The sequence below is a fragment of the Ambystoma mexicanum genome, chromosome 5q (genome assembly GCF_040938575.1).
Source record: "Ambystoma mexicanum isolate Mex_15411 chromosome 5q, UKY_AmexF1_1, whole genome shotgun sequence".
NCBI lineage: Eukaryota > Metazoa > Chordata > Amphibia > Caudata > Ambystomatidae > Ambystoma > Ambystoma mexicanum.
Window position 1 is genome coordinate 694,631,439 of NC_090933.1, and position 21,788 is coordinate 694,653,226.

A 21,788-nucleotide genomic window follows, 5' to 3' on the forward strand; every position below is an offset into this window, starting at 1 on the left:
CCTAAGAAGAGCCCTGGATGGAGCTTGATAGAGGAGTCTTTGTCATTTATGCCCTTTGCTATAGATATTCTTAGATGATAGGTGTTACTGCACACTAATTGGAAAATCTGGGTTTTAGTGACACCTGGGTTAGGGTGGAGGGAGGCTAAGGCATGGAAGTTCATTAGTGAACCCTGCCTGCAACCTAAAAGTGAAGGACAATGGAATTTTGAAAGTGCAAGGTGGCGGGGTGGATAGTAGCAGATGGTGGTAGTGGAGGGAGCAAGATTGCAGGGTGGCCAGAAGCTGATAGTGAAGGAAGCAATGCTAAAGGGATCAGTGTGGGCAGGCAAACTAAAACAAATATAAAAGAACAGAGGAGCCAGAGAGCATATACACCTGGAGAGAGCCTCCTGGGAAGGCAAGGAGATGAGAGATAGGGACGGCCCTACGGACCACAACATTGGAGAAAAAAAACTTGAACTTTCTTTGAGAGTGTAAATGTTTTCTGTGTCACCTCTGACCCAGCACATGTAAAATTGTCTTGCATTTACATTTACACATCCTTTTATTTGTGCAATTGTGTGTAAAAGATTTTCTTTACTCCATGTGGTGTGACATGGGGTGCACCCAAGTGAAGAAGGATATAGTGAGCTATGTCAAATCCCCAGTTTTACACAATAAGTGTGTTCTAAAGGATTTGAGATTGAAATATAAACAACATTTAGCTACAAAGCATCAGGTACATGCTTTGATGTCAAGGGAGGCCCTGACTGCAGCTATGTCGGCTAGGGATATTGTGACATTTTGGAAACTGGTAACCCTTATAGAGCTCAAAAGTGGATGTGACCAAGACTGTGTTATTTCAGGGAAAGAATGGGAGGTCCACTTTACTGAAATATACTCTGATAGGGATGGGGGAGCGCCAGGAGGGAGGGATGGTCCCAGTGCTTGATTGGCAAGAGGGGGTGTTGGCCATTCTTGAGTCTGAGGTTGGGGAAGCATTACTGTCCCAGAGATTGGGTAAGCTCTGGGGCCAGACCTGATCCCAATTGATTTCTTCCGTGATGAGCTAGCAATTTGGAACCCCTACACTGACACGTATCTTTAATGCAGTGATTGGGTCCGATTTGGTTCCCCCTACTTGGTATGAGGCTACAATTGTTCCAAATTACAATAAGGAAGTTAAGGAGCAACCTGAGAACTACCACCCGATCTCCCTATTGGACAGTGTTGGCAAGACATTCGCAAGGTTTTGCAAACCAAACTCCAAAAGTGGGCAGATAAAACAGATGTTATCTCCAATGCTCAGTCGGGGTTTAGAGTAGGTAGAGGGACAGTGGATCATTGTTTTTATTGTTCCTGCTCATAGAGAAATATAATAAACGTCTTCGAACTAAGCTATACGTCATCTTTGTTGACTTAAGGATGGCGTTTGATTCAGTTTCTAGGGGTGAACTATGGCAGGTCTTGGAGAAGAGGAATGTTCCCCAACCCCTACTGGATTCTATTAAGCTTCTTCATGCTAACTCCACTACAACAGTCTGGTATGGGATGGGAGGTGAACACACAAATGCCTTTAATGTTTAAAGAGGGGTTCACCAAGACTGTGTCCTGGCACCCCTTATTTTTCTTTATCCAAGAAATTGTTGATGCATTGGAAGTAGGTGCAATGGACTCGCTTAGAATTGGTGCAATGTGATGGCCATGTTTATTCTCTGCGGACAATGCTGCAATCCTTGCTACAACCCCAAAGGGCCTTGCAGCATAGCATCATTGGACATATTTGCGAAGTACTGTGAAACCCTAGGTCTGCGATTAATGTCTCCAAGACAAAGGTTGTGGTATTTAAACCACCTTTTACTAAATCACGTAGTTTGAGGGTGTTGGTTAATGACCAAGTCCTAGAACAGTTCAAACAATTTGATTACCTGGGAATAAGGTTTAATGAGGCATCAAGTTGGACAGACCAAACGGTGAAAGCTAGCATCACCCTATCTAAATACAGGGGTGGAATTTCCTCTTTCTTTCAGAGTAGGGGAAGCAGGGCGATTTTCCCCAGCTATAAAACCGTTCAGGAGTCAGGCCCTGCCTGCCGCAATGTATGGTGCAGAGGTTTGGGGGTATGCTGCTACCAAGGGGCTGTTTAGTGAGAACATGTTTTGCATAAAGGTATTGTTGCTACCTAAGAATGCCCCTACCTCATTGCTTCTTTTGGACTTGCAAGTCTGGCCTGTGGCTGACCAAATATCCTTAAAACCTGCTCTATAATGGCTCTGGTTGTGGTCATCCCGTGATTTGTTGCCCTATAAGGAGGTTCTAGTGGAATTCCTGAAATTAAATGGGGCAGGAAACTGTGGATGGGTGCGTCATGTTAGATCCACGTTAATGAGGTTGAATGCTAGCCAAATGTGATCTTCCCCAAGGGAGTGTTGTACATCTTCAAAACATGCTTTGAAATTACTGGCCAAGATTGATTTCAAAGAAAAGCTGGAGTCTTTAGCTATTGCATTAAAGAATGGGGCGGACATTTGCAGCATCAATTGCTGCGAAATTGGCGGAATGTTTTTGATATGATCCACCCCCTGTACAAACGCTCTCTTTTCGCACGGTTTAGACTTGTCTTTAGACCTGTTGCAAGCAATGCCTGTTCTTGGTCTCACCTTAATTCTGGGGGTTGTTCACTCTGTAATTTAGCTGACGAGCACCTGGCACACTTTACCTTAATATACGCAGTTCCTATTGCTGCTGTGGAAAAGATATCTATGACGTGTCCTGTTACATATGCATATACGATCTACTTGTGAGGCAACACAATTCCTCTTTTGCTCAGTGGACTGGAAGGCAGTGTATTCCATAGCTAGATATGTCCGCCACGCGTGGTTGCTGCGTTTGAGATTGCTGCGTAGTGGGAGTTCCAGCAATAGTGTTGCGTGAAGGGCTGAAAGCATTCTCTCCCCTTTTGAGTACTATGATTGTTAAGCTATATTGAATAATTGGGGCTGTGAGCATACTCTCCCTTTGAAGCTTTTGTAATTGGAAAATACATCATATGAGTAATAAGCAATTTTAGGGATTTCATTAATTTGATGTATTTTATGGCTTTTTTCTCTTTTACAAGCAGCCACAAGTCGTTTTTTATGCTGATTCTATGTATGTGACCTTTCCTGTACTTTATTGTGATATATTGGTGATGTGTTTTAAAGGTCTATCCGAATAAAGCACTTAACAATGAATGAATGAGTACATCTTTTCCGGAATTTCTGAAAGGCATTCCAGAATCCACTGCAGGGTTTGGATTTCTAAAGATGATGCATCTTGGTAGATGGATTGGATTCCCAAATACCCTCTTTCTTTGGGACCTGGTAGTTCCTAACTAGTTGCTCTCTCAGCCTCAGCGGGCTCAGGAATGGTTGTCGGTTTCTCCTGTTGTCACAAATTGTAATATCTTCCTTAGTCTCTAAATCAAGACAGTTATGTCCTGTTTAATACATGCTTCAGCGTGGTTCAGAGGCGAGACACTGGCATGGCATGGGAATGTGAGACTGGCTCTCAACCAGCGTGAGCTCCATTGTTGTTGGGGGTGACACTTTCTGTGATAACAGAACGCCGATGATGACCTTCAACTTGCTGCAAAGCCAACTCTTGGGTCATTCCATTGCTATTGCAGCATGGAGTCATGGCTAGCATGCTGATGGTAATGTACCCTCCCACAGCATGCTGCTCACTTGTGGTGGATGGGATCGAAAAAGATAGTCTCCCTACTTCACAATGCAATCCATGAGAGGGCCAAACCTTTCATCAGAAAACTTGATCTTATGACTCTCACTGCTCAAGGTTCTTCTGAAAACTTGGAGCTGATAAGGAGTGCAGTAATACAGATCTTTAGTCAGAAGAATGTATATTTGCCAAACTAGTACTAGATGTGTAATACTAGATGAGTGTTGGACCAGGCGGGGGCTGAACAGCGACAGTGGAGGGAAATGGTAGGGTGTAAGCAGGGTGGGGTATCGGTAGCAGCTAGCAGATATGTGCCAGGAAAAAGGGATGGCAGAGAAAAGGATTGCAAAGAAGTTTCAATACGTTTTGAGGCCATTTCCAGAAGCTTTAGGGGACACTGCTGGCTCTGCAAGGTTGTGTCCTGTATAATGCCCCTAATGAGTGTATAATTATTTATTCTGTTGTCTTCCCTGAATGTAATACTAACCCCTTAAGAGGTGTATAGAGTTGATATCCTGCCCATGAAATATTTGTAACATTTAGAAATGTAAAGGGTGCAGCGCAGAGTTATTCTGAGATTCCGCCAGCAAATAATTCAACACGATCCTGAGCAATAGTGCATCCTCTGAAGGATAATAAAGCTATTGGCACATAGTGGCTATTAATAGCATTATACATTTTGGAATCATAATGCTGAAATAGAAAGTTCAGTATAATAGTGAGTAAATAAAATGGAAACTTGTTTGAAATGGTTCAGTTTTAACATGAGCAAGATTAGGTGTAAAAGGTTTCGCTGTACGAAACTGAAAGCATTTTCTGTGGTTTTCCTTTCGGAGGGTTTGGGGGGGCTGTAAGAGTTTACAGATATGCTCTAAATAGTCTGATATCTTGGAAAATAATGCACCCTCAAAACAACTGTGAGATTGAAATCCCAGACTTCTTTCTAATCAGTCTCATGATCAACGTGCTCGCTGCTAATGTTTACTGGACTCGCCACTTTTACATTCAATGCACCATAAAATTTGATATACTGCTCAGCTCATTTAAGTGCTTTAATTCTAGTTCAAAGGCTGCTATCACCCACCAAAGTCTTTCCTTCGGTATATGAAAGCGCAGGACAAGGCCGCGGTGTTGTGCGCTGCCGGTGCTTGTCAACAAAGGGCTAGCAGTGAAGAGTCAACAGTACGCTGTGCAGCTATCCACAGGGCGTGAAGAAATGTGAAGCCGTCGACCAGCAGAAACTGGAATGGGTAGCTGTGTAGACTGCAACTATGCTGCGCAGACGTCGACCAGCAGTGACTGAAAGAGGTAGCAGCGCAGAGTGCGAGTACGCTGCATAGTCATCGACCAACAGCTACCATAATGTAAGTTATGTACGGGCAGTGAGAGCAGCCACAACTGCTCTCTACTGAACTGGCCGGCTTTTTTGCATACTTCTACCTATACATCTGACTTACCGTTATTTGTTTCTGCGCAACCTGAGGTTTACCCTCCCTTGCAGTTAGCCATACGTTGTGTTTTCGGACTCCTTCCTGTGTCCCCGGTCTGCTGTTGCTAACTGTTGTGCTCTAGGTCTGCCACACCCCAAGGTTCCTATTGATCTGACTATGTTGCTACTGTATTACTGTATCTACAAGGCTCTCTCCCACTTCTGGGTACCCACCTGTCTGCTGTTGCTGTTGCGCCTTTGCTGTTCCACTATGCTCTCTCCCCCTCTCTAGGTCCCCATTCCACCGTTGTTACTTTGCCCCAGCTGTTCCACCGGGCTCTCTTCCACCCTTTAGGTCCACATTCCACTGTTGTTAATTGTCTCTCTGTTTCACTAGGCTCTCTCCCACTCGCTAGGTCCCCATTCCATTCCACTGTGATTACTGCTGTTACTGTGTCTCTGCTGTCCCACTAGGCTCTCTCCTACTCTCTAGGTCCCCATTCCACTATGGCTACTGCTCTTACTGTGCCTCTCTCCCCCTTGTTGTGGGCCCTGCCTTGCTTCTTGTTGTGTCTCCCTACTGTTGTGCTCCCCTGTGTGAACCCCCCTACCCTCCTTCTGTGGTGCGTGGCACTGGGATATACTCCCTTCCCCTCTTTCTCTCTTTCTCTCTTTCTCTCTCTTTCTCTCTCTTTCTCTCTCTTTCTCTCTCTTTCTCTCTCTTTCTCTCTCTTTCTCTCACTTTCTCTCTTTCTCTCTCTTTCTCTCTCTTTCTCTCTTTCTCTTTCTCTTTCTCTCTCTCTCTCTCTCTCTCTCTTTCTCTCTCTTTCTCTCTCTTTCTCTCTCTTTCTCTCTCTTTCTCTCTCTCTCTCTCTCTTTCTCTCTCTTTCTCTCTCTTTCTCTCTCTCACCTACTCCAACTCACTCACCTCCTCCAATCTTCCTCCTCGCACCCTCTATGGTACTCTCCATTTCTCCCATGTTTTCTAACTGCTATTCTATCGACTATTCTATCCCTCTCTCCAAGTGTGGAAGGAAAATGTTCAAGAAGGATATCCTTGTCTTCAACCCAGACCTCCCTATCGCTGATGCCTACATCAGTGCTTTCTCCAGACAGGCTCTCACTGACATCATCTTTGTCGTTCCCTCTCTTGACCAATGGAACCCTCTCCAACATCCGCTGGATGTACTTCCCTCCTGTACCCTGGAAGTCTTTCAAATGTTGCATCCTGCTCCACATTGCTACTCAATTGTTGCTCTGTCAAACACTCCTCTGACATCTGAAGACATTGACCTAGATGTCCTTGTTTTAACTGAGACATGGTTCATGGCCTGCTCTGTCACAAGTTTTGACACCCTACTCTTGGAGGGCTACAAGAACCTCTCAGAGACCAGAACCCACAAGCCCAGAGGTGGAGTGGCCTTTATCTTTCCAGACTGGGTTCCTTCTTCTGTCATTCCTATGCAGGCCTACTCCTCCTTTGAATGCCTGGTCTGCAGGCTCCCTATCTCTGCTGGCCTCTCTCCGACTATGGCTACCATCTACAGGCCACCTGCCAAGGCTGCCCTCTCCCTCGCTGAATGGGCTGACCTCTCCACGTCTTTCCTTGCATCTATCTCTCAGCTTCCTTCAGAGGTCTCAACATCCACCTAGATGCTTCAAATCCCTCCTCTGTGCTCCTCTGCAACCTTTGGTACTCTCTATCTCCATTCTTCGTTCTGGTCCGACACACACTGCCCGTCACGCCTTGGATGCTCTCATCTCCTCTGACATCCCCCTCTCTAAACCTCCCACCACTCCTCTTTCGTCGACTGACCACTTTCTGCCTACCTCCCACCTGACACTGTGTGTCAAACATGCAAAGCATACCCCAGCACTGCCACAAATCTTCTCAGTCATTTGGCCCATGAAGCAAGAGTCAGTGGACGCCTTTGCCTATACTTTCTCTGCTACTCCTACTCCTGCAGCTCACTCACACTCTGACACAGCCCTCTCTAACCTGCATCTCTCTATCTCCAACACTCTGGATATCCTTGCCCCTGCCATGAGAATCTGCCTGAAGCCTACCTCCAAATGCAACCCTTTCTATGACTTCAAACTCACTACCTTGAAACACAATTTCAGCTTGGCTGAGAGGAAGTGGATGGCTTTGGGCGCATCCACCAACAAACTAGCCTGCTGCATGTTGCAAAGGCAATACAGACTCTCTGTCTTCTCTAAGAAGAGAGTCTACATCCAAACCAGCATCAATGCAGCCTCTAACAAACTCTTTAAAATTTGCAAGGAGCTGGCCAATCCTACTGCAGTCTCCACCTCTCCTGTCCCCTCCCAGGCCCTCTGCATAGCGCTGGCTTCTCATTTCACCACTAATAATCATGACATCCTGTCCTCACTTTCCTCTTCCCCTCCCTCTACCTCTTTCAGCCCCCCCTTGAACTCCTCTTTCTCTCTCCTCTACCTTTTTCCTCATTCTCTCTCGACACCAGATGATGTTTCGAGACCAGTCTGATTTATGAAAGTTTTGTCTAAACAGGTGCTCCCCTGCTCTTCCAGAACCATCAACGACCACATTGACACCCTCACTCCCACCTTTGGGGATTTCTGCACTCACTCTTTCACCACTGGATCTTAATCCTCTCTCCTCAAGCATTCCCTTGTGCACCCCCTCCTAAAAAAGCTCTCTGCCTATGCTACCTGTCCGGCAAATTATCGTCCGATTTCTACCATTCGGTTCCTGGGAAAACCCCTGGAAAAGTTGGCCATCTCCCAGATTACTCTCCACACTGAATCTGTTGGTTGCCTCCATGACCATCAGTCTGGCTTCTGAGCTGCCAGAGGCACGGAAACTGCTCCCCTGAACACATGTGAAGATCTGCTCTCTAATCTTGACTCTAGCTCTCCTTCTGTCCTCATCCTCCCTGACCTTTCTTATGCTTTAGACAAGGTCAATCACTCCACCCTGATCAATCCACTTTGTGAGAACCTGGGCATCATGGATCAGGCTCTGGTGTGGCTGACCTCCTACCACCCGGACTGTCCCTCCCAGGTCCAACTTCGTTCCTTCCTCTCCACCACCACTCTCTACATGTGGTGTCCACGAGGGCTCTATTCTCTCAACCTGGCTCTTCAATATTCATCTCGCCCCTTTGACCCACATGATATCCACCTTCTCCTCCAACTTCCAGTGTTATGTGGATGACACCAAACTCTACTTCAGGCTTCCCTCAGCCGTCCCTCCTTCCTCGCTCATTCCTGACTGTCTATCCACGATTCACGATTCGTGCCCATCCAACGGTCTCTGCCTTAACACCAGTAAGACAGAGATTCTTCTCATTGGGACCCCTGCTCCCGCTTTCCCTCTTTCACTCTGGTCGCTCTCCTTGGGCCCTCTACCCTGGGTTTCATCTTCGACTCCACTCTCTCCTTCTCTCCTCACATCACTGACCTTGCCAAGAAGGCCCAGCTTCCAGCTGCACCTCTTCATAGGTATTTTACCTTTTCTCACCTTCCCACAGAAGCTCACTGTCTCCAGAGCTCTGGTTCTCTCCAGGCCGGACTTCTGCAAAAGCCTCTTTCTCAATCTGTCTGCCTCTACTGTGCGCCCTCTGCAACTAATTCAGAACAGGACTGCAAGACTTATCCTTGGCCTGAAGCCCATTGACTGCATCTCTCCAGCCCTGAAATCTCTCCACTGACTCCCAGTGGCCACAAGGGTCAAGTTCAAGACCATCTGAGTCGTCTGCAAGGCTTTCTGGGGCTGTGGCCCGCACTACATCCAACTCTCTCTGCCTAAGTACCTTTCTCATCGAGCCCTTTGTTCAGCTACCTCCAACTCTCTAAGGGTCAACACTTCTCCAGACAGAAAGTGGGGGGTAGATCTTTCCTCTGCAGGTGCCTCCCTTTGGAACGGCCTCCCTGCCCCTCTCAGACTTGAGCCGGACCACCTGAAGTTCCGGAAGCAGCTCAAGACTCTCCTTTTCTCCCCTGCCCTCTCTCTCTCACTCCACAGCTAACCTTCCTGTCTGACGTGCCCACAGGTTGCTGGATAACCTGAGAGTCTCATTGGGTACCAGGCCCCTATACGACCAGTCCTCCTTGCACTCCCGCCAGGCCTACTGCACACTTAGGGGCTGTAATCTGTAACCTCTGCAGCCCCCCTTCTGACTTACACTTACCCAGAACCTTACTGACCCTGACCGCACTTACCACTACCTTCTCCCTTCTTCCACTCCCGCCCCCTGCACCTCTTGGTGTTGCACTTGCACGATCTGAATGTCACAAGGCCTAGTAAGATTGTTTGTCTCATCTTTCCTCTGTCCTCCCTCCATTGTCTTGTGGCGCCTAAAAACACCTGTGCGCAGGTGCGTTATGAATGCAATATCATATCATAACGCTAGAAAGAGAAGACAGCATTTTGGGGTTCCAAATAACATGCCTCTGTACAGGGAGTCAACTTTTACTCACCTTGTTCTAAGAGGTTGATCGGTCAAGATGCCCTTTATGAACTGTTGGTCCAATGCAGCATCTAAAAGGCAAATATGTTTCTGTTCTGTGTTTTTTCTGATAGTTGGCAGTTTGTAAGGCAAGAATAATACTTGATAAAGATGTTGGTTCATCAACCTGAGATGCCTTTTCTACCTTTTATGCATGATTTTCAGAGAAGGTAGTGTTACAAATGGCACAAAAAAAACCACTCCACGCCTTTGGGTTATCCAGTTGGATTAAAAGATAACTGAAGCGAACCTTTCTGTTATGATACAGGATTTACGCGTCCTTCGTGAGCAGTTAATGAAAAGCCTTGTTCAATCTGGGGAAGGGAAGTTCTTCCATGTTATCAGAAGAAGCAGCTATTGTTGTGTGGATTATAATGTTGTTGTTGTTAACTCCCACTTATTTTCTTGTTGATTTGTTGTAGAAGTGTGACGGACAGAAACGTTCCTGTTAGTGTTTTCCTTTATTTTATTTTAGGTAGGGAAATCCTCGTTAGGGTAGGAATAGTGAGGTGTTTACCCAACCTTTCAAATCTAATAAAATGGCACGTTTTGAAAAACCTTTACAAGGTAGTCCGCCTCCCATTTCTGACCCCTCACAGGTCTTTCTATGTTATTGATACCTTGTGTGCCAGAAGCTACCTGGGAGTACTCAAGAGAGGAGTAAAAGAAGAGTGCTGGAAATCCTGAAGCTATCAGATCCTCCTATTAGCTGTGACTACTGTCTTAGCTTAACTCTGGAACCAAAAATAAATGCAACAGTGAAGAAATGCTTTTTCCTCCGTCAAGAAGAATTCTACCTTTCCTCTCCTTCACGCACAAAACACTCACTATCGCCGCCCTCATCATGTCAAAAATCGACTATGCAAACAGCCTCTACCTCAGAATACCAGAATACCTCCTGAAGAAACTGCAACAGATCCAAAATGCAGCAGCAAGACTACGCCTCAAACTATCCAGAAGAGACCACATCACTCCAGCCCTAAAAACACTACACTGGCTCCCAGTAAAACATTGCATCACCTTCAAAACAATGTGCATAACGCACAGGGCATTCAGCGGACAAGGAGCAGAATTCCTACAAAAGAAAATTTCAGTCTACAAACCAACAAGACCCCTTCGATCAAGCAACGAAATCCACCTGGAACTCAAACCATACCTTAAGAAAAAACTTGGAGGCACCTCCTTCTACCACTTAGCTGCAAAAACCTGGAACAACATCCCAAAAGAAATAAGAAACACTGAAGATCACCTAAAATTCAGGAAATCGCAAAAAACCTGGCTCTTCAACACCACAGGCTGAATCTGGAAACCAAACCAGAAAAAGGAGGACTAAACCGGAAAGGAGACGGACATCCCCGAACCGAGAGGGTAACTCCCACGGGACCTGGACGGGTGACACCGGATAGACTGGAACACAGGCGGCACGCACTGAGACTGAGTCAACTACCTCAGACAATCCCACCAACACTTTCCCCCACCACTTAGTTACCGCCAGGTATCACAGTGGGGTGGAATTGTCGATATATTGGCAATCACCACACTACCTGAGAGGTTGACATTGCCAGGTGCACAGGCCACAGGAGTATGAAGGCAGGATAAGGGGAGCTGTAAGAGAACATGTTAGAGGTGGTTGCCAGAGGAGTAAGGAACCAGTATGCCAGTTGGACCCAGATCAGGACAGAGCCGCATCAGGGGAGACTACGCAAGCCGAGCGCCTCAATTCAGGATAGAGACGCAAACTAACCAACCCCACTAACAATTTCCCTTTCTGCATACACCTCTCAAACTCCAAACGAAACACAACCAAAACCTACAGCACAACAAACCGCACAAACTCACCTACATTGCAACAACAAAACAAAAACACACATAGTCTTGCACAACAGTACACGACGACTACTGGCCACAAACTCCCCAGGCCCAGCCAACGGACCCACTGGGCTGAGGCCGCCAACAGCACATCATTGCTCTCTTGCACTTTTCCTGCTTCCTCCCACTAACTCAACCTCTCCTCCTCTTTCAGAGCCGCCAAAGCGCCAGGGGCCACTCCGGTGGTGATAGTGCGCGGTACAAATGTCCTTTAACATTAACATAACATTAACAGTAGCTAGCTCGCTGCTCAGAATATTTGTCAGAAAATAAAAACTCTTTTATACCACATTTTCCTGTGGGCATGCTGTTTGTGCAGCCCGCTATCTTTATGGCAGTGGTGTAAACGCTCTTTGACTTGCATTAAATGTGCGGGTGGTATTGCCTAAAATATTAAATAAGCATTAAGTGAACAGTAAAACATGTTATAAAGTTGGATTCAGATATGTAAGAGCAACTACTCTCATTCTTTCTAGTTTTCTGCAGAACACTGCGTAAACTAACTTCATAATATTGTATATTAAAAACCCACTATTGCCTAAAGCCACACACATAATAGGAATAAAAATCCCACAACACAGAACTATGGGGGTCACCACCCTCCTTAAATTTGAATTATTTTTTCCCCTGACAAGGAAACCAATTCATCGACCATTTTGAAGCTGCTATGGTACCAAATATTATAACCAATCTTTACTTCAAATATCAAAAATATGTTCTGTTTTTGTCTCTATATGCAATTTTTCAGTCAAGGTAATGTACTGCCTCAATGCATTTCGGACATTTAAGTCACCCTTGGGAGGAAAACCATATGAAAATAATAATGATGGACAGCATTTTCGCCATTTCCATACCTATGTACTCTCTGTCCACTATTGCAACAGATAGATTATTTGGGTGTGAGTATTTTGGATGTATCCCTAGTGAATCCAGATTTGTACGAGTGTGTACCTTGGTGCAATGTGTTATTTCTATATGGCTGTCATCGAGCTATTGCACTTTAGGCAATCAAGTCTTGAAAGTGAACCTGGATCCATCCATTCATTAATTTGATGTTGAAAAGCTGCACTTCTAGTGACTTACGTGAACCTTCACATATTACAAACATGTTTGTGTATCAACACCACATCTTCAAATTGATTGTGTGGGCCGGATCGCTAATGGTTCCTCGGCTCATCATTAAGGCCCTTGCTTTCTTTGGGCCTACAACTTTTTTCCTGGGTGTCACCACCCAATCCAGCACGCCGGATCGGGTTTTGTTGCCATAGTAGGATTCATACAAGCTATGACTGGTGTTACATTAGTCGATTACAAATTGTTGTCTGCTTGAACCTATCTCATGGCACCAAAACAAATATTCCAGCAATGTTCTTCAAAAAGTGGGAGCTCCTTGTTAAACAGTCTAAGGTCTTCAATTCTTTTTAATGCCCAGAACCTGATATAACTTCAAGGTTTGCAGAGGGGGACAAGGCCTTCCCAGGAATGGTTTTGGACAAATAACAGCTTTCTTCGGCCCCACCCCACTCCACTCCCTGCTGCCTCACGAGTAATGCAAGAGGTTTTGGGATCTATCTGCCAATTTGGGTTTAAACGCCTTTCAGTAGTGAGAGGGGACTTATTTTAATTGCATACATTATATCCCATGTTGAATGGTAGGGGAGTGAACTCTGCGGTGTGTCAATCTGTGGGATCTGATTTGTAATTCGTGAAATGTTCGTTCTTCTTCGTTGTCCTTATTTTGGTTTTATTGTTCTACTTGGTAGCTCTAATTTTAGGTGGATGACCTTTTTATTGAGATCATTGGAAGATCCATGTTATTATGAAATTGGTATGCAGTTTTCTTTCATTGATGACTTTTTCATTCCAAAATCAAGTTTAATTTGTTGGTTGCTTGTCAGCACTTTCTAAAACCCAGAGATGTGTTCGAGAACCCACTCCTGCTCGTTAACTGGGGCCTTTGTAAGAAAGATGGATGCTCCGTTATTTTAGTTGGGACACTCCCTCATTTAAATATGTGGGTATTTCAGAAGTGCCTTTTGCGTCTGCTGAACCTGACGCGCATTCGAATGCTATGTAATTAAAATATTGCATGCTGGTAGTGTACTGTGCCCCCAGAGTACACCTGGGTATGTGGAGCCTCTAAAACTGTGACACTGCCTTATTGTACGCGAGTGGTCTGGCATGGCCACTTGTGGTCCGTAAAGGGGGCCGCTCCTTATCGATTCTTGCTCCTACCATGTGGAATGCCTTACCACCTACCATGTGGAATGCCTTACCCACCTTCATGAACGAGATTGCAGGATATTCTCAGTTTCAAAAAGCGTTGAAAACGCATCTCCTCTAGTTTTTCTCTTTGGCTTTGTAGCACACCAGGGTGGTCCTTACTCTGCGCCTAGATGCCTTTGGGCCTTAGTCCGGGCGCTACAAGTACTGTACATTACATTCCATGAACATATTGGCACTGGCGCGCAGCTTCCAAGTAGCGCACTGGTCACCAGCATTAATGCGCAGACTTGCCCATTTAAGAGGGTCGGGCAACTGAGAAAAGCGCAATTATTTAAGGTGCACAATTCTTTCAGAATTGGGTAACTTAACTAATGTGTATGTGAAAGCGGTGGACATAAATGAGAAATCGAAATGGGGAATAAGAATAGAGACCATTCACAGGAGCATTTTATAATAGCAAAACCCCATTGGAAAACGCTCTGTGAATCACGGCCTGGCCAGAAACTGTGCACGGTTACCATGTTATGTGCTAGGATGCGGAATAGGCCAATGTGTAGAGCTTCTGTGCCAATTTGGGCTTAAGCGCCTTTCGGTAGTGATAGGGGACGTATTTTAATTGCATACTTTACATCCCATGTTGAATGGTAGGGGAGTGAACTCTGCGGTGTGTCAATCCGTAGGATCTGATTTGTAATTAGTGAAATGTTCGTTCTTCTTCGTTGTCGTTACTTTGGTATTATTTTTCAACTTGTTAGCTCTAATTTTAGGTGGATGACATTTTTATTGAGAACATTGTAAGATCCAGCTGGTGACTTCTGCAATCTTATCGTCAGTGCTTAATGTGTGAAATAAATAAGTGCCAGGGCCCAGACATTTTCTAGCACTCCTGTGACACTGCGAGTGGGCAGTTTCCCTACCACTGCAGCCACCGCCTATAGCCGTTCCCCGCAGTGTCGACATATTTGGGGATACACTGCAGCTCGCGCCTGCTCATTGGTTGACAGATGCACTAGCACCATTTCAGAATTAAAGTGAGTTTGAGACAATAAGTGCGGGGCTCAGAAATAAGTTCCAGGGCTGAGCCCTGCCAAAACACACCCACACATGAAGCACTGATTTTCGTATGAATGCATGCCCCTTGTTGCAAGCTGATTTTGTTATACTGTTTCTAAACTGTTTTCGATGTGCTTTCATTCTTTCAGACTGCAAGGAGAAAACCTGGTGCAGGGCGCAGAGGATGTTTCTCACGGGGTGCTTTCTTCCGAACAGACTGTCCCTGATGCTGCTGGTGAGTTTACTTTGAGGAGTGGCTGGATATGAAACATTCTAAAATATATTTTCACCAAGAGTGTAGATACTGTGTAGTTGCTAAAAATAACAGAATGCTGACCACGGTACTTAATTTGATTTTCTTGGTCCTAAATGCATGCAGCGGGTACAACATCCACTCTGTTTAACCTTTCACACCATAAGATAAACCTATCTATCAGTGTTTAATGTGGTATTAGTTACAGGTCAAAATTGAAATATGGCAACTAACAAGCGATTACATAAAATACCTATGCTCTTATTCGCTACATTGTAAATTAAATCTGCACAAATGGTGAGTGCAGCATCTGTGGACTCTGCAAGTGCGATGTGCGCATGTTCTGTTTCATGAAAGGTAAACTCAGCCTTTCATCAACAGAGGTTTGTAAATAAGTATATATTCTTACTGGTCTCCAATAAGTATTGATCCAAGCATCCCTGTGCTGATTGTTGGGAAAATGTATGATACAAGTATTGGGCGAGCAGTATTTCACATAACTAATTTTAATAAGCAAACCACAATTCTCATTTTTTTTTTCATGGCTTGACATAGTTGCGAGCAGCACTTCCTGAAACGAATGGATGGATGCAATAGAAGCATGCCGCATGTTGGCAGCCGCTAGGTGGTGCACTACGCAGGACGCTCGGACCTTCATCAGAATATCTCGTGCACTCATCCCTAATCACCCAACGTGAGGTGGCGATACGTTCTATCGGAGCAACTAGAAATGTGATGCGCACATGGGAAAACCGATGAACTTTCGAAGACCCATGGACGACTTCATCAGAGGCGGTTCGAGTATCACCATGAACGATGCGAAATGCAGCCATGCACTAGCCGATGGAAAAGTCTATGGGATTTCGAAAGCTAATGTTTTGTTCCATCTCTGCGTCATCGTTCTAGTCTGGCAAATAAAATTGATCACGAGCAGCATGTTTTGTGGTTTTAAAATTGGACCAAAAGAGCATCGCTTTGCCTTCATAAATAAAGGTTCTCTTGCCTGTCGTCAGGGCCATTTTAAGCACTTTTGGGGCCCTGGGCACGGACATCTTTGGGGCCCCCCTCCACCAAACCAAAGGAATTAAGTGATCAAGAATATCTGCCGTCCCCACCACAAACACAACCCATAGGTCGATATGCTGCCTCACAGCATTACAAATAAGAGTGTTTACACCCTTTAAGTCCCCTCACCCTCTTCATTCTTGCTCTAATCAGAATAATAAACAAGTAGCATTTGAAGGCCAACATTATCAGTCTACAAAGGGGTTACTTCTGTTCTAGCATAGATACAGGAGACTTTTTATCAATAGCATCCAGGAAGGTATGCAGCCTGTATTATTAATGCAGGGCTGTATGTAAAAGGTACATGCAACCCAGAATAGAGAGAGATCTCACATTTGCTGCCTCACAGAATGCAACAGTGCTCACACATGGACAGAGGAGACCAACTGGAAGGAAGGAGAACGCTACACATACCATAGCATGGATAGTGAGTGCAGATTAGAAGCTACCAGGAAGGTGTCTGTATCCAGACAAACTGAGATTAGAAGTGGGGCGTGGTTTTCAAATAGTGTTGCCATTAGAGATCAAAGGAATAAGTTCCTGTGGTGTACAATATATCAATACTCACTATTATTGTGAAAGCAACACTGTATCCAGTGACACCATGAGTGAGGCTGTTTTGAAGATCATACCCTGAGAAGGAAATCACTCTGAAGGGCTGACAATTTTGAAAGGTTTGGGGACTGGAAATTTCGAGAGGCTAGGCAAAACAAGATTACATTAGATGCCCAGCATTACACACGCTGGTGAATCAGGGATTTGTGCCAACTCTGCAATTTCTGCATTTGAACACTTTCATTACCAGTTCTTACCATGAACTAAAATAATCTAATTTTATAAAACTGACTTGGAAAGTACACAAATCATATTACCAAACATGGCAATTTTTAAAAACAAGATTGTATAGAAGGGTGTAGCACAGAATGATTCTAGCTTCATTCTCGCCATCAACACGAGAAGTATATAAGTACCAGCAAACCAATCAGTGTGATTTAACAGGTTTAATCTGGGTTTGTCTTTTGTGTTTTAAAGATTTACATACTTCCAATACACTGGCTTGTGAAATTGTCATTTATAAATGTGTAGAAAAACCTTTGGCTTTAAAAAAAAATGCAAAGCGTTTTTTGTGTCAAACGAGCAGACTGTAAAATATGCTTGCCCGAGCCCTGAACCACCTGGTCCGTTCCCTTCTGTCTACCACCCCTTCCACTCAAATGGCCTACATAAGAAGAAAGATCAAGTAATGGGCTAAACGATGCCACCAGCATGTGAGGAGGCAAACTTCACAGAAGCCAGTACAGTAATATACGAGATATTAGATGATTTGACCAGGATCACTGTATTGTTTGCTGGCAACGCCAGGATACAAGTGCTTTGGTTCCAAATTTGTATACTTATTTATCTCTTGGACTAACAGTTTATGCTCATTGTTTAAGGTGATTGCCTAGGTTTTACAACACCCCACCTGAACAAACTAATGTCTAGACCTTCACCAGAAGGATGACATGTTCGTTTTTATAGCAACCCCTATCTGGTGCAGGTACATTGCTGATAATAGCACCTGCGGTGCTGAAGACCATGTACATATGCAGGCAGGTTTATAAACTTCAGACATAGGAAAGGCTCAGCCAGCCATACAGGAATGTGCTATTCTAATCTTGCATAGGAACACATATCTCTGCAATTTGTGCCTAACACACTGATCTAACTTCTAAACCATTGTGGCACTCAATTTACCAATATGCATTTTAAAATTGCCTATTGCACATGATCAACATAATTTCCACAGGAAGCAAAGAATGCTACAGGAGTTGTGCCCCAGGGAAGACACAAACTATACATAACACAGTGAACACAGAAAGAATTACATGATGAATTGATCGAGGCAGAATGTACTTGCCAAAAAAAGCAGGCAATAGGTTTAGAGCCTCAGCACCATGCCATACAACATCCTGATGTGTGCTATCTAAGTCTGGTGAACAAAGGAGTCTTACTTCTTTAGATCAGGCAGCCTTGTGGGGCCCCCTCTAAGGTGGGGGCCCTCGGCAAGTGCCCCTTTTGCCCTCCCATAAAAACGTCTCTGCCTGTCGTCAGCCAATGCCATAAGGCTGATAAATGGCAGTGCTTGATAGAAGAGAGCGTCCCGATTTCAGACATACGTTTATGTCTATACACCATAAAGTAATGAACACGCATTTGTTAGGTGCACTCGCGTGGAGTAAACCACGTCAACCTATGGAACAGATCTGCAGAAATATTAATTATTACTAAGGCAGTGATTTTTCCAACCCCTCCAGAATGTCAAGTAATTAGGTTCAGCATTGATAGTTGAGGGGAGAGATGGTGCCCCTTTGGGGATCCTTGCTTTGCATATTGCATGTACCCAGCCAGCTTCTGAAATGCAGGGGGCTAGGCACAGCTGGCGAAACTCCCCACATTCCTGTAAGAAAGGAGCAAGACACAGGGCAGGATTGACCCGGCCACTACCCAATATGTCAACAAGAGGGTGAATGAGGTGGGATACTGCCTGCACGCTGCCCCCACAGAGACGCAGTAACTTGGCCTCAAGAACAGCCGTGTGCAGCCTCATCCGATGGACCATCATTCCCCAGAATACATCACGAGGGAGCAGGGCGCTCGCTGGCCATTTTTCTCTAATGCCCCTACCATGCAAAACACTTAATCTGCGAAACGCAGTAGGGATGCTAAACTCAATGTAGCGATTCCCAATCTGGCACTGCACGCTGTGATCTCGTATGAACCCTCATGGTTTTGATTAACATTTAGTAAAAACCATTACCCCATGAACCAATCACTGCCCTTGGCCAATAGGGCGAATAATTTAAATTGAAAGGACTAACCATCCCGGGGTCGCATAAAAGAGCAATAGGGGAAGAACCAATCAGGGTTACACTTATAAAATACTTCACAGACTCTGGGATATGAAAGGGGCTGGGAAAGTTGATTCAGTGTCTTGGACGCAGAGGAAGCAGGCAAACCAGCTAATGCTCCTAGGGAGAGGAGGATTGTGAGAATTGCTACCGGGAGGACAAGGCTGGGGGGAGAGCTAGAGAGTGGCTATGCCCTGGAGGACGTAGGCAGACAAGAAAGGCTCTTGGTCCCTTCTAAAGCCCTGTGGGATGTTTTTACCCATGCATCCGAGCCCTACCTCAAAAACTGTGCAGTACTGGCATTGAAAACATCATGATAGCCAGAGCTTCCCAGAAAATGCCCAGGGAAATGCATGAAGAATAGGCTGCCACCCATTTTTGCCGATGTTATGGGCACAGAAGGGCACTGCCTAAAACCACCATTGGACTACCCACACAGTAGCCTGAAACCATTGGGAATGGCAATGCTGATTGCCAAAAGCAACCTAGAACTGTGGGGAATTCATTTTCTTAAATCCCCAAAATGGTTGCATTACCAGTACTCACCACTATCAGAAAGCCGGCGTTTTAAAACCACCATCCTTTGTGTAAAACTGAATAAATGAACCCAAAGCAGGCCAAAGAAAGACTTACTGAGAGGTGGATACAATGTAAAGTTATATTCTGAAGTGACTTGAATGTTCATAACAAGACTGGCTGAGCTCTGCAGGTCTGCAGCAGCCTAACTGAAACTGGATTTAAAACTACCAAAAATCGAAAATGTTTAAATTAACTGAGTGACCTACTTTTGAGTGTCACATAGTTTGTCACTGTTGAAATGTCATAGTTTTGAACTTAGAATTAGCATTCTAGCTGCATATGGAAAAATTGTCTTGACTTAAACTGGGGAACAAAAAGTGACATTTTATCTGAAACCTGGCTTAATGAAACTGAATTCTGCCCACCAGCTACCCCCGATAGGAGTTGAGACTTGCACAACAGCTGTGTTCCCAGGCCTAGCTGCCTTTTGCTGTTCCCACCAAAAGGGATATGACACTTCTCTGATTGAATTACCTGGGCTCTGCAGGAAATTGAACAAAGCCCTGTCCTGACTCAGGCAAATGTTTTATTGGGGGTGTTGTAAAAATGGCTTCCTCTGAACAATGCAACCCCCTTCACCCAGGCAGATGGTTTATTGCAGGGGTCATAAAAATGGCTTCCTCTTGGCAGAAACTGGGAGGGGAGAAACTGGAGACAGAGGCTGAGCTTGAAGAAAGTGGAAAGACTGGTTTCTGTACCATGTGACCTGAAAAGACACACCCCTGTCGCCAGAATATGGTTTTAGAAAAAGATGAATAACTCATAGTACGGACTTGTCATAATTATTTAAATGATACCATAATTCTTGTGATTTTTCTGCCCACATTTTAAGAGGTCTATAGAACCGGTGGTATGATCTGGGGGCAAACTAGCAGTTAAGAGGGTATTACTTAAAATGTCTGCATGTGAAAAGTCTGATACTTCATCAATTAATGCCTGCATGCCTTGCACACATTTGGGTAAATTTGAATAAGAATCCGATATTGGTAACCCGACCAAAAAGCGCAAAAAGTTGCCATTTCTCAATGCAAGCTCTCAGGAAGAGCATATTTGGACAGAGTATACCTCATGTGATATGTGATGGGTGCGTGTAATTTTAAACAGATGTGTACCTGTGTAAATATGTATTTGGGTCAAATATAGATTGTGTGTAAAGTTGACAGGGGTGGGTTCTCTGTATCATAAACAGACCTCATCATGATGACACTTCATTTCATTCCCCTAATCAAGGGGAAGAGGAGGAAGTGGCCAATGACAAGTGGAGAGGGGTAGGGCCTAGAAAGCTAGCCTCTCCACCCACTTTCAAAACACATAAAAGCAGGCAGTCAGGACAGATAGAAAAAATTCAAATCCATTTGCTGCGGAGCATGCTGCCAGACCATACAACATCCAGAGATCCAGACTTCAAATCCATCAATCTCCAGAACCTGTAGCAGTACCTAGAAAGCAGAGCAGTATCCAGAATCCAGAGAGGCTAGACCAGCAGAGCAGAGCTGACCCAGACCGCTGTTGGCAGAACCAGAGAGCTGACCCAGTTCACTGTGAAGTGCCGAGACCAGACCGGAGTCCAGTCCAAAACCTGACCAGATCCGTGGCGAGGCCTATTTCTAAATATATTGTGAGTACCTAGCAGAACTGTGCAGAACCCAATCTCTTAGTTAAAATAATCTAATGCAAGCTATTTTAATCTAACCAGAACTGCCTCCTAGAAGTTGTCACCTGTCATTTTTAAAAGCTGTCACCTGTCATTTTCTAGCTGCAAGCTGTAACCTGTCGCTTTGAACTTTTAAAATTTCAAATCCAAAAAACTACCTTTATTTAATCGTCCGTATCTCTGGAACCGTTTGGGCAAGGAACTTGGTTTGCTGAAAGCTTAGAATCTCAGCTTTTCAACGAGCTTAGAACAGACTTCCTACTCCTCATACTGTTGCCGTAATCACGATTCTCGCACTCGCGAATTTTACTGCGATTTGCAATTTGGTTAAAAATCCAGCCACGTGTGAAAACAGCAGCTTCATTGCTTTCCTTTGCCAAGAATTCGTTTAACCTGCTAGTTACTCCTAGATCCTTGCTAAAGTGAGCCTGAACTCATCCCAAGTATATTTCACTCACCCTGAACCTCCTAAAGGGAATTAAAACCATTTTCAGTATATTTCTCACTGCATTGTCACCATATTCAAAGCATTTTGCCTGTATTTCAAACTCATACCTGTAGTCTAAGCTTGCTGGGG

The 21,788-nt window shown here is 44.7% G+C and overlaps 1 protein-coding gene across 3 annotated transcripts in view; it reads left to right on the top strand.

Annotated features, from left to right (window-relative positions):
- The window catches only part of C5QH8orf34 (chromosome 5q C8orf34 homolog), a 1,794,780-nt gene that overhangs the window by 1,260,637 nt on the left and 512,355 nt on the right, over window positions 1–21,788 (top strand). For all 3 annotated transcript variants that reach the window (XM_069621157.1, XM_069621156.1, XM_069621158.1), the window contains exon 9: window positions 14,919–15,004. In XM_069621157.1, coding sequence (XP_069477258.1) covers window positions 14,919–15,004 — 86 coding nt within the window. The remainder of the gene's footprint in view (window positions 1–14,918; window positions 15,005–21,788) is intronic.